The following is a 12,017-nucleotide window of genomic DNA, read 5'->3' on the forward strand; positions in this document are numbered from 1 at the left end:
AAGGATCACCCTGGCTGCTTCGTGGAGATACGCCTGGGGTATGAGTAGGGGAACAAGAGTGGAGGCCGGGGAAACCACCAAAGGCTTCTGCACTGATAAAGGCAAGATGTGGGCGCAGCTTAGATCAGGGTGGAACAGTGGAGGCGATGAGAAGGAATGAGATTCCCCACATTTTCTCAAGGCAGAGCTGACAGTGTTTGCTAATGGACTGAACGTGGTATGAGAAGCAAAGAAGGAAGAGGGTCAAGAATACCTGAGCAAGTGGAAGGACAGGGTTGCCATTTACTACATTTGGGAAGAACAGTTTGAGGAGGGGAATCAGGAGTGTTGTTTTGGATTAAGTTGCAGAGGCCACTGGACATTGAAGTGGAGATATTGGGTAAGCTACTGGCTACACAAGTCTGGAGAGTTCCGTTAAGGTCTGCATCGAAGATCTGAATTTGGAAGTCCTCAGTGACAGATGGCGTTTGAAGCCCCAAGCTTGGATGAGATCCCCTAGAGCCTGAGTGAAGACAGAGAAGAGGTCTCAGGACCAAGCCTGGGGCAAAGGAGTATGAGAAGGCATTGCCTGTGAGGCAGGAAAACTGGGAATGTGGGGCATCTGAGAAGCCAAGGGAGGAAAGCATTTCTAGAACGGGGAAATGATAAACTGTGCCTTAGTCCTTGCTTTACTGACAGGGTTTCTGAGTTCTTGCGTGAGAAAAAATGATGTGCTCCAGGACCTAGTATGGGTTCAGTAAGAAAGTACCAGGTTCAACTAAGTTCCTAGGCTGGTTAATTAGAGATAAAGTGGAGGACATAGTCTCTCTACAAAAATAAGCAACAGAAAAACAGTCTGATGTAATGACAAGTAGATGGATTAGAAACTGCTTGACTGATGACACCCAAGGGCACATATAAATAAATGAGTGTCAACCTAAAAGGAAATTTCCAGGGACATGTCACTGGGCTCTGTCCTTAGCCTACTCAACATATCAATGGCTTTTATCAGTGAAAACTAAACTTGACTGCAATCAGAACAATCTAGGAGGCTTGTGAAAATAGAGCATCCCACTGTCCACCCCAGACCTACTGAATCAGAAAATCCCCAGATGGCACCCGGGGGGCGAGGAGCTAAAGGAAGTCCTTATTAGAAGAACGAATTGAGGGAGAAGCTTGATCCAAATGCACAGCTAAAACCAAGCTCAGTGGAATGCAGAATGTGTTGGAATGACAGCTGGGCACATGGAGTCTTGCATTTGATTCCGAAGAATCAGCCGGACATGAGGTGGAAAGGGTACACTGAGCTGGATCTGAGACCAACTTGTGAGTCTCCCTGATCAACAGTGGGATCTCAAGCTGCACTGACAACAGATGAGAGAAGGGACATAATCCAGTCATACCCTCTCTGGTCCCGAAAACACTCTCAACAGTACAGGGGACACACTAGAAAAAGGTCAGAGGAGTAAGACCAAGATGGTAAAGGGACTCCCCCCACCCCAGAGAGAAGCAGATGTTTAGCTGGGAAGCTCAGAAGAAACCAGGCCTCCACCCCGAATACTTTTTTTTTTTTTTGAAGATTTTATTAATTTATTTGACAGAGAGAGACACAGCGAGAGAGGGAACACAAGCAGGGGGAGTGGGAGAGGGAGAAGCAGGCTTCCCGCTGAGCAGGGAGTCCGACACGAGGCTAGATCCCAGGACCCTGGGATCATGACCTGAGCTGAAGGCAGATGCTTAACCGACTGAGCCACCCAGGCGCCCCCACCCCAAATACCTTAAGGGCCAACATGTAGAAGAACTTGCTCTGTGGGATCCGATAGGGTTGATCTATAGTCAATAAGTAAAAACTAGTGGGACAGAATTCTACTTTAGTAAAAAGAAGGTCTTTCCAACACTAAGAGTAACCCAAAGAGACAGAAGTGGTGAGTGTTTTGCCACAGGAATTGCTGAACAATTAGCATTTATTACAATGTATTAGTTTATGTATGTGTGTGTGTATATATATGTATGTGTGTGTATGTATATATATATATATATACACATATACACATATATATGCACACCCTTCCTAGACTGTAAATTCCCTGAGGAATTATATCCCCAGAGTCCAGCACAAGCCCTGTCCTGTGCTATGTGCTCAATAAATGCTATTTGAGAGAGTCAGTTGATTATGGCTGGATGCTGCCAAGCCTGTTATAGAGGTGATTCATGCTATAAATTGTTAATGTTCCTTCTAAAACAGCAGATCCTATGATTTCTGAAAAACTGCACATAAACCAGTTTCCCCTGGAAACACAGTCATCCGTTGCATCTGCACAGTCGATTCAGAATTCAGATAAAATGGATTATTTAATTATTATGTCTAAAAGTCAATGGTAGGGACGCCTGGGTGGCTCAGTCGTTAAGCGTCTGCCTTCGGCTCGGGTCATGATCCTGGCAGGCCCCCTCTCCCTCTGCCTGCCGCTTCCCCTGCTTGTGCTCACTCACTCTCTGTCAAATAAATTAATAAAATCTTAAAAAAAATAGAAAAAAGACAAAGGCAGTATTAGCCCTAGGTTTAAGGCTCAGCCCGGTATTAAGTATGTATGGGGGGGCGGGTAATAATTTTTGTCTCTAATGTTTCTGTACTTCACATAAAAATGTGTAAAGCCTAGTCTATTAAGGAAATCTGATCCTTCCAGGTGTGACCCAGTTTGGAGAACATCCAACTCTAGGCGTTCCGTCAAGTAAATGTCCCCACATCTCTACTAAGTGGGCGGGGGGGAGGGGAATACTGATTCACTGGCTGGTGTTATTGGCCCAGGAGGAGCATGCTGCCCACCACCCTTGGCCAAATCTGGTTCACCTCAGAATTTCCTCCCTCAGAGGCCTGGTCCAGTTGCGAAGTTAACCTTACAAAGGGCTTCAACAGAGTCGCCTTTGCAGTCACCAAGGTGATCAATGCAGATCATATCCTCCTTCAGAGACAGCAGAACAAAACCAATTCTCTGGTCCGTGGATCAAAGCCTGAACACTCCTAAAATCCGAGGCAGCTTCCGATGCCACCACTCTGTCCCTCCCCATGCGGAAGCAGCGCGCTGTAGTCCCGTGTCCGGGGAGCGGGCTCTGAATACAGGAAGCATTTCCTTTGTCCCAGCACTCCCAGGGGACCATCTCATTTAATCCTCACGACAGTCCTAGTGGTGACATTACTGTCTCCCTGTGGCACAAACGAGGAAAGGGCATCTCAGAGAAGTTAACACAGTTGCCCAGAAGGAGCACCACTGGCACTCAGGTCTGTTCAGCCCCAAAGCTGTGCTCTTATTCCGTACAACCACCAGAGCAATCTTAAAAGCCAGATACTTAAAAAAAAAAAAAAAAAAAGCCAGATCAGGACACTCCCTTATCAAAACCCAAAATGCTGTGGTGACTTCCTCTCATCCAAACTTCTGCATGACCCTGTCTGCTCTGACCTCTGCCTGCCCCTCTTGCCACATCTCCTCCTCCTTCTTGCCCTTGCCCTCTCCCTTCCAGCCCTACTGGTCTACTTCCTGTTCCTTGGAATCCCCAAGGCCCTGCCTCACGGCCACCATACTCGCTATTCCCTCTGCCTGTAATGCTATTGTCCTAGCGCTCCACAGATCCCGCCTACTTCCTCCAGGTCTTGCTCCAATGCCACTTCCACAGGGAGACCATTCCCCACTACTCTTCTCTAAAAAAGACCCCTTCTCCTACCACTAACTACACCTTATCTTTCTCAGCAGCACTCACCAATACCTGAACGCAGGTGCGGTTTTTTTTGGGGGGGGGGGGGGTTTGTCAAGGGGAATGGGGTCAGTAGGAGGGGGTCACAGGAAGAGAGGGTCAGAGGGAGGGGGTCATGGGGAGAGGAGGCTCAGCAGGAGGGGTAGCCCGGTAGTGTGGCATGGTGACTACCCATAGTGTCGCCTCGGGTTCCATGGCCCCGCATTACAGGTGCCAGTCCTGCCGGGATGGGAGCAGTGCAGGGCCTGCTCAGTGCCCACCCTGCGCCCAGTGTCCTAAGGTACCCCAGAAGTAGGGGTGTGAAGGCCAAGGGGAAGAGAGCCTGCAGACCGCCATGGGGAAGACTGCTGCCCTTCTCTGTCCCTCTTTCCCACTGGCCCACTCTCCCCCCACCACCGCCCCACCCTGTGTGTTTCTTCCCTGGGCACCCCCATCCAACCCCACTGCACCTTCTCTGGGACCTTGATTTATTGTTCATCCCCCTTCTTGAATTTACTTCTTAGAAAATACATTTCCCTAGAGTCTGTGTCAGGCACCATTCAAGATGCTGAGGACATGCCATGAAAGGTCTGATGACGGGAAACAGCATGTCACATGGACATGAGTGTGAGGAAGCAGGTCCAAAGTGCAGAGGCGGGTGGGGCACCTGGGTGGCTCAGTCGTTGAGTGGCTGCCTTCAGCTCAGGTCATGATCCCGGAGTCCTGGGATCGAGTCCCACATCGGGCTCCCTGCTCGGCGGGAAGCCTGCTTCTCCCTCTCCCACTCCCCCTGCTTGTGTTCCTGCTCTCGCTGTCTCTGTCAAATTAATTAATTAATTAATTTGAAAAAAAAAGTGCAGAGGCGGGTGGTCATATATGTTCCACAGGCAGGTCATTTGAGCCAGACTTGGAGGAGAAGGAGCAAAGCTTGGTGATAGCTAGGCAAGCAGTGCTCAGAGCAGGTGGGAAACAAATGTCCCTTGAGACTCCTGGGGGACCGTGTCTAGAGCAGGGCCAGTGAGGGCAGAGGCAGAGATGCCATTAAAGTAGGAAAAAGGTCTCAGAGTTGGGGCAAGGGCCCAAAGGGGACTCTATCAACTTTACGTTCTGCAGCGAGCTATGGAGAATCAGCTGACTGGAGCAGAGAAGTGAAATCATCAGACATACATCTTAAAGAAGTCTCTTGAGGAAGCAGGGGGACCAGTGCAAATCCACTGCGGTTAGAGAGAACTTGGTGGCCAGCATCAGAGTGTAGCATCCAAGGTTGTAAGAAGTCCTCAGCTAGGGCGCCTGGGTGGCTCAGTTGGTTAAGCGACTGCCTTCGGCTCAGGTCATGATCCTGGAGTCCCTGGATCGAGTCCCGCATCGGGCTCCCTGCTCGGCGGGGAGCCTGCTTCTCCCTCTCCCACTCCCCCCTGCTTGTGTTCCCTCTCTCGCTGTGTCTTTCTCTGTCAAATAAATAAATAAAATCTTTAAAAAAAAAAAAAGTCCTCAGCTAGTTAACTGCTCATTGTCAGGGCCCCACAGTTGCAGGGACTCTGCATCATTCACCGGTGTGTCCCCATGCTGAGGGGTGGGGGAGTGCAGGGGTGCGGAGATACGGCCAATGTGCACCAAAGTGGGTTCCTACATGTCCTTTACCCTCTGCTACCTCCACCTGGTCCTGGCTCACAGAATTCTGCTAAACAGTAGCCGGGTGATTCGCCAAGTAACTTCAGCTCTCCAGGGAAACTTTCCATTTATTGGTAGTGGCCTTGACAAAGAGGGGACTGCTATTTCCCCCCCACCCAAAGACCACAGCACCCTCTTGGTCTGATATTTGTGTGACACTGTCAGCTTTAGAATTTTATGATTTTATCACAGAAGAGACCTTTGGGGCAACTGATGAAACAAGAAGGTAATTATATTTCACAAAGAGAAGAAAAAAAAAAAAACCTTCAAAATTACCAATGGTCTGTTTATTGCTACCAAAGACAATTAGTTCATTTAATGCCTTCCAACATCTTTTCAAATCAGATAGAAGACTCTTATTAAAGGAGGATTATAAAAAGCTGTGTTATCCGGCATTAACCAATCAGAAGCCTTCTAAAAGTAACATTTCTGAGATTCCACCAATACAAATCTACAAGCTTACAAGGGGACTGATTTGCAGAAGCGAATCATAATCATAAAAGACAAGTATTCAACATAAAAGTTTCTAGAGATGAAATTATGTCTGTTTGGGGACCTTGTCTCCCTTCATCACTGCCCTGCCTCAGAATGTTGCTGGCAGGTGGTTGGTTTTCTATAAAACATTTTACATTCTGTAGAAGTATTTTGTAAATAAACAGAGGGTGGTTCACTTTCAAAACCCAGGATTTACTCTGAGTTTTATTTGATGCAATCTGAACTTTTTTTTTTTTACTTGTAGAAATTCCTACTGGCATCTTTTGTTTGCTGGACTTTCTTAGTTTTGCTCTCCTAATACACAGAATATCTCACAGGAACTCTTGGCTTCGGGCCATGGTCAAGGTCAAAGGAAGAAATACCGAAGGGATAACAGACAGGTCTTCTGGGAAAACTGAAGCTAATCTCTCTGTTTGTGAGTTTTCACCCATCCACACACTCCCTCACTCCCGCAAGGTGGGAGATAAAGTCCTGTCAATGATTCAACTCCCAAAGAAGGAAGAAAAAAGGAGTTCATGTTAATTTTTGAATTCCAGTGCTTGGCCTCAGTAGAACTTGTCAAGAAACAAAAGGTGCAGATGGGAAGTAAGGCAGAGAAGTGGACACAGGGTGGTGGGGTCATGAGCGTGCTATTTAGAGCATCAACTGTCCAGAACATTGTATCTTCATCATAGCCTAGAATATGCTACTCTATATTTCCAGATTATTTCCTAGGAAATGTTGAGGAAATATTTCCTAGGAAATATTGTATTTGCTCATAAGTACAAAAATATTGTAATCATAAATGCCGTATATTGTATTTGCTTATAAATTTAACATTCCTGAATACTTTCAATCAGCAGAGAAGTATTCACATTCTTTAGTATTTACGTGAAGTTCATCTGATTTTCAAACATGAATTATATCCAGCTTCCTTCATACAACATGCTAATAGCTTATTATATAATGCTCACACTGAAAAGAAAAATCATCTTTATGGCTTGAGTAATTTTCTAAAGGGTTAAAAAAAGAGAGAGAGAGAGAGAAGGCTGCAGGTGGTTTAGTGATATTTATAAGCATTACTGAAATTCTTGTGCCAGAGTGAGGAAATGTTCCACAAAAATAGGTTATCTCCAGCTAACTGATACAATTTCAACACATAATCTCTGTTATGCACATGTATTGTTACTTTTGTAATTATTTTGATATAATGACTGATTTAGTCTTCATTCTAAAGAGCCTTAGAAATAGGACATTACCTTCCAAGAACACTTTCTTTCATTAAAGAATGTTTCTTTATACTCTGCAGTTGTCAAAGAGGAAAAGGAGACAACATGTAGTACAATGAGCAACCTCTAACAACCAAAAGGGGTGCATTTTCATGATATTCAACTTACTTTTTCATTCCACGCCCACAGTCCAATTCCAAGAAATGCTATTCCCAAAAACTGAAAGAAAGAAAGAAAGCGTGTTAAGTATAAGGGTAAATGCCATGTTTTTACTAACACAAATACAAATAGTTTTCAACCGATTCTTTTTTTTTTTTTTTTTAAAGATTTTATTTATTTATTTGACAGAGAGAGAGACAGCGAGAGAGGGAACACAAGCAGGGGGAGTGGGAGAGGGAGAAGCAGGCTTCCCGCTGAGCAGGGAGTCCAACACGAGGCTAGATCCCAGGACCCTGGGATCACAACCTGAGCTGAAGGCAGATGCTTAACGACTGAGCCACCCAGGCGCCCCTCAACCGATTCTTTTGTCACTTTACTAGGCTGAGAAATACTCCTATCTAAAATCTGAGTAACAGCCTTTGACAGAAAAATACCATAATCACGTTGATTAAAATTAAGCATTCAGAAGGGTTGAGTAAAGAAAACGTGGTATATATATTCAATGGAATATTATTCAACCTTAGAAAAGAAGGAAATCTTGTCATTTTCAACAACATGAATGAACCCGGAGGGCATTATGCAAAGTAAAATAAGCCAGACAGAGGAGATAAATACCACACAGAATCATTTACATGTGGAACCTAAATAAATAAATTGAACTCATAGAAACAGAGTAAAAAAGTGGTTGCCAGGGGCTGGGGGAAATAGAAAAAGGTTAGCAAAAGGGTACAAGCTGTAAGATGAATAAGGTCTGAGGATCTAATGTAAACACCGTGACTACAGTTGGTGACACTCTCTTGTAAAACTGAACTTCCGCTAAGGGAACGGAAATGATGTCACACACAGGAAGGTCTATGTGAGGTGATGGATGTGTTAACTCGAGGGTGGGGAATTCCTTCACAATGTATATGCATATCGAATCATCATGTTGTACTCTTTAAATATCTTATAAATTTGTCACTTTTATCTCAATAAAGCTGGAAAAATAAAAATTTTTAAGTTTTTTTAAAAATAAGGGTTGGGGACATGTAGGTGCTTCGAAGTCATTGACATTATGAAGAATAATAATTAGGTAGATCCTTGAGTAAAACCAAAGTTATAAATACTGTTTAATGCTGCCTTTTAATGTAGGAAAGGGCACAGTACCTGCCCCCATACAGCCAAGCCTGGTATTCACTAGAAAATGGAATACCAGGGACATGAATGGAAAAGAGCTGGTGATTCTCTCTCTCTACACCATCATGCCACTGGAAATGGGCCAGGAAGAGGGAATGCAGAAGCCCTCAACACACTCTTTACCACTTCTTCAGAAGGTAACATGAATCTTACAAAGTCCAATGTGACCCAAGAAAAATCCTGGAGTCTTCCATTTTTCAGAAACTTAAATGACTTCTATCGTCCTTGAGAGGGCTTCCACAGCTTGGCCTGGTCTCAACTCAGTGCCATAACTTCGCATATGCCAGGGAGCACACAAACACCACAGTGCTGCCCCTGAGCTGTGTTGAGTAGGGGGTGGGGGAGCAAGCAGTAATCAGGGGGATTTCCCATTGTAGTTAGTTGTCACTTTATTTCATCTGCTCTGAGATACACATTTCTCCCCGCCCCCCACATTTTAACATGTCTGAAATCGGGACAGGTCTTAAAAGCGATGGTATCTCAGTTCTTTCCCCTTGATTTTACCTAAAATAATAGCAGGTCCTGCAATCAGGGTGTCCCATGTTTGATGACACATTGTACAGGGCTGTCCACCCCCTCAGAGCTCAGTGGTCAGGACCGGGTGTAATTGCCCATGAGCAAGGGCACATCTTATTCCTCATCTTCATTACCAAGAGCAACTCTGAATTTCCTTCCCAAACACTGAAGTGAAAAGAGAGCGGGCAGGTTAACGAGCAATTTCAATCTGATGGCAGCAGTGCACCCTGTTTATTTTACTAACATCTTGATTAAGTTAAATGTCAGGAAAGCTGTCCACTGAGAGAGGTGCGCACGGGTGCTTATTCTTTGCCGTCCTCGGGAAATCGGAGAGCTGTCCACCTGGCGAGGTCTTCATCCGCAGCAGGTGGTTGCTGACACGTTGTGGGCATTGGCTCATCAATCCGAGGGGGGCTGGGGGAAACAGCGGGAGTGGAGGGGAAAGGGGGGGACTGAAAAAAAAAAACAGACAGCTGACGGCCCTGAAAATCTGGTTGTGTTTTTAGAAGCAGAATGTCCCAAATCTCCTGCCAATTATTGGACTCCAGTGAAATCTCATCCAATACCTTCAGAACCCACAGACGCAAAAGCTCCAGCGTGTCCTTGATTTGGCAAAAACAGAAGACCTCTTTCTTCCTGCTCTTTGCTCTTAGAGGTTTGGAAAGGGTTTCGAAAGAGTTGTTGTTGTGAACATCCCGACAGAAAACTATGCTCGGTCCCTCTATGGCCCTGGTCAGAGTGCTGTGTCACTTTAGGTTTTTGACGGAAAACGACAAATGCACCAGTCCCCCAAATGACTCCAAGATACTTGGGACTCTGTAGTACAAAAACAGAGCAATTCAGCATGTTACTTTCATATGCCGAGGTCCTAGGCACAATAGGGTAATGAGTGACAAGTGCAGACACAGCATCCCATCAGACCCTGAAATCAGAGTGCTTGACTTCACACCCATTGATGTGAAACTCATCCCAGAGAAAAGCCTCACCTTCTCACAGCTAAAGCTCTTCATGGACAAATGGTCAACCATCTTCCCTGGTGCAGTACTTAATCACTGTCACCATAAGCAGTGGGTGGGATGGCGTGGCAGAGAACAATCACGGTCAGCTATGCCTCTTGGCGGGGGGGGCGGGGGGGGGGACGGACGTGTCCCCGCGGAGGGCTCCTGTCTAATCGCTAACATTTATTTCTTATTACTGGACAGGCTCTGTGCTATTATTAGTGCTTTGTATGAAGTGTCTCTTTTAAGCTTCACCACAATTTTACTGTGGAAGAGGCATTGTTATTAACCCCACTTTAAGAAAGGGAAGAATGAGGCTTACAGCGTTTCATTTGCTTAGAAGCACACCGCTACTGAACGAAGCAGCAGAGATGTGAACCAAGAGGAGACCGAATCAAAGTATGCATTCTTACTAATCCTGAAAAATTCCCATTTTCCCCCATGGGATAGAAAGTAGAGGCATTTAGGTTAGAATTACATGTGATATGACGAGGACATCGTATATTCCTTCCCCAGCAAGCAAAGTGGACTTGAAGAGGTTAAACAATGAGAACCCTGCCTTCACACAAGGACTGGTTGGTTGTAGAACAGAAATTCCCATGTGCGTGTCAGCAATGGAGTGACCCAGAAGAACAGAGAAATTCAACAGTGGGTCAACTCTCTCCTCTTTGTATGAAGCTCTCCTCTCTTCTGGGCACTCTGAAAACCCCTTTTCCTTCACAAATCATATAGTAACAGATTGGAAAGCAGTGATTTTCCACCCAGGGGGGTGGGAACCAGAATTTAAAGAAGACTCACAGACAATTTCCTCTACAATCTTGCTCTAATACTTCCTGCTTTAACTGTGACTCTCCAAACAAGGTTTAAAAATGTGAAGAAAAAACACAGTGAAGAAAAGCACTCACTACCTAAGCAAGCAAGCGGCGCAGGGCCGGGGCCTCAACTGTGCATATCTTCGGTGCTACATCACTAGCAAACATCCTCCCAATTACTCTCAGCCCATATGTTTTGTTTTAAAGTCAAGTGGTTCCAGCTTCAAATAATTAAACAGAAAAGAGCCAAAAAACAGAGACAGGCACGCAGCACTTGAGGCGCGCTGAGTCTCCCCTTTCCCACCTCCAGAAGAAAAGTCGACCATAAACCGCCAAACTGACCTCATTCGGAAACCTTGAGGCCAACTTCCAGGGAAAGGGGAAGAACACTTAAAGTCAACTCTTCATTCCTTTGGAAGCGGGGGGCACCCCACAGCAGAGGTGAGGCCTCTACTCTCCCCACGGGGCAATAGAGGCAAACGTGCAGTACAAATGTTTGACCACCCAATTTTTGATGTTTTAGAACGAGTACCAATAATTTGGCCAACATTTGCTCAGTGCTAGGTATGAACTGGGCACTGTGTTTTATACGAATTCACCGAGACAGCACTGCCTAATACAGAAGCTCCCAGGGGCTGGGACACACTGCAGTGCGCTAACACACGTAAGACACTCATTGGATTTTAAAGACTTAATTATAAATTCAAAGACCGGAAAATCCTCAGTAGTTATTTTATTACTGATTATATGTTGAAATTATAAACTTTGGCTATTTTGAAATAAATAGAATATATTATTAAAATTAATATTATCCCCATTTTATAGATAAGGAAACAAAACCTCAGAAACCTTAAGTCGTGTTGCTCAGGAGATCAGAGTCCTCAGCCCAAGCTCAAAACTGTTTTAGTACTTTCCTGAAACTCTTGTCCTAAGACTCAAAATCACCCCTTTAGTTTCTAGGCACTCAGGGCAAAGGTGGGTATTCCTAACTGGAATGGAGAATGGACCGGAGTGGAGACTGGACCTAGGTGGAAACAGAGGGGCATGCTGATGGAAGCCCCCTGGGTACGGCAGCATAAAAGCCAGCAGAGCTGATGCTCAGGAAAAGCTAGAGAGGAAAATGGCCCTAGGATGTGACCAGGGCAACTGGACGTCTCTGCCAGGAAGGACACATCTGCCCCCTTTTGGGGAGGGCAAACAGAAAATCTCTTTCTCCATCTGCTGCTTCAGTCCAAGCTGAGCCTCCAACACCTTGGAAGTAGAAGAGTGCTCCATTC

At 45.4% G+C, this 12,017-nt stretch overlaps 1 protein-coding gene across 2 annotated transcripts in view; it reads right to left on the reverse strand.

Annotated features, from left to right (window-relative positions):
- TSPAN5 (tetraspanin 5) overlaps positions 1 to 12,017 on the reverse strand; it is a 173,305-nt gene that overhangs the window by 23,833 nt on the left and 137,455 nt on the right. For both annotated transcript variants that reach the window (XM_045880715.3, XM_045880712.3), the window contains exon 2: positions 7,248 to 7,298. In XM_045880715.3, the coding sequence (XP_045736671.1) occupies positions 7,248 to 7,298 (51 nt within the window). The remainder of the gene's footprint in view (positions 1 to 7,247; positions 7,299 to 12,017) is intronic.

Source organism: Mirounga angustirostris, unplaced genomic scaffold, assembly GCF_029215605.1.
Source record: "Mirounga angustirostris isolate CCGP_5_RB_7025 unplaced genomic scaffold, mMirAng1.0.hap1 SCAF_2, whole genome shotgun sequence".
NCBI lineage: Eukaryota > Metazoa > Chordata > Mammalia > Carnivora > Phocidae > Mirounga > Mirounga angustirostris.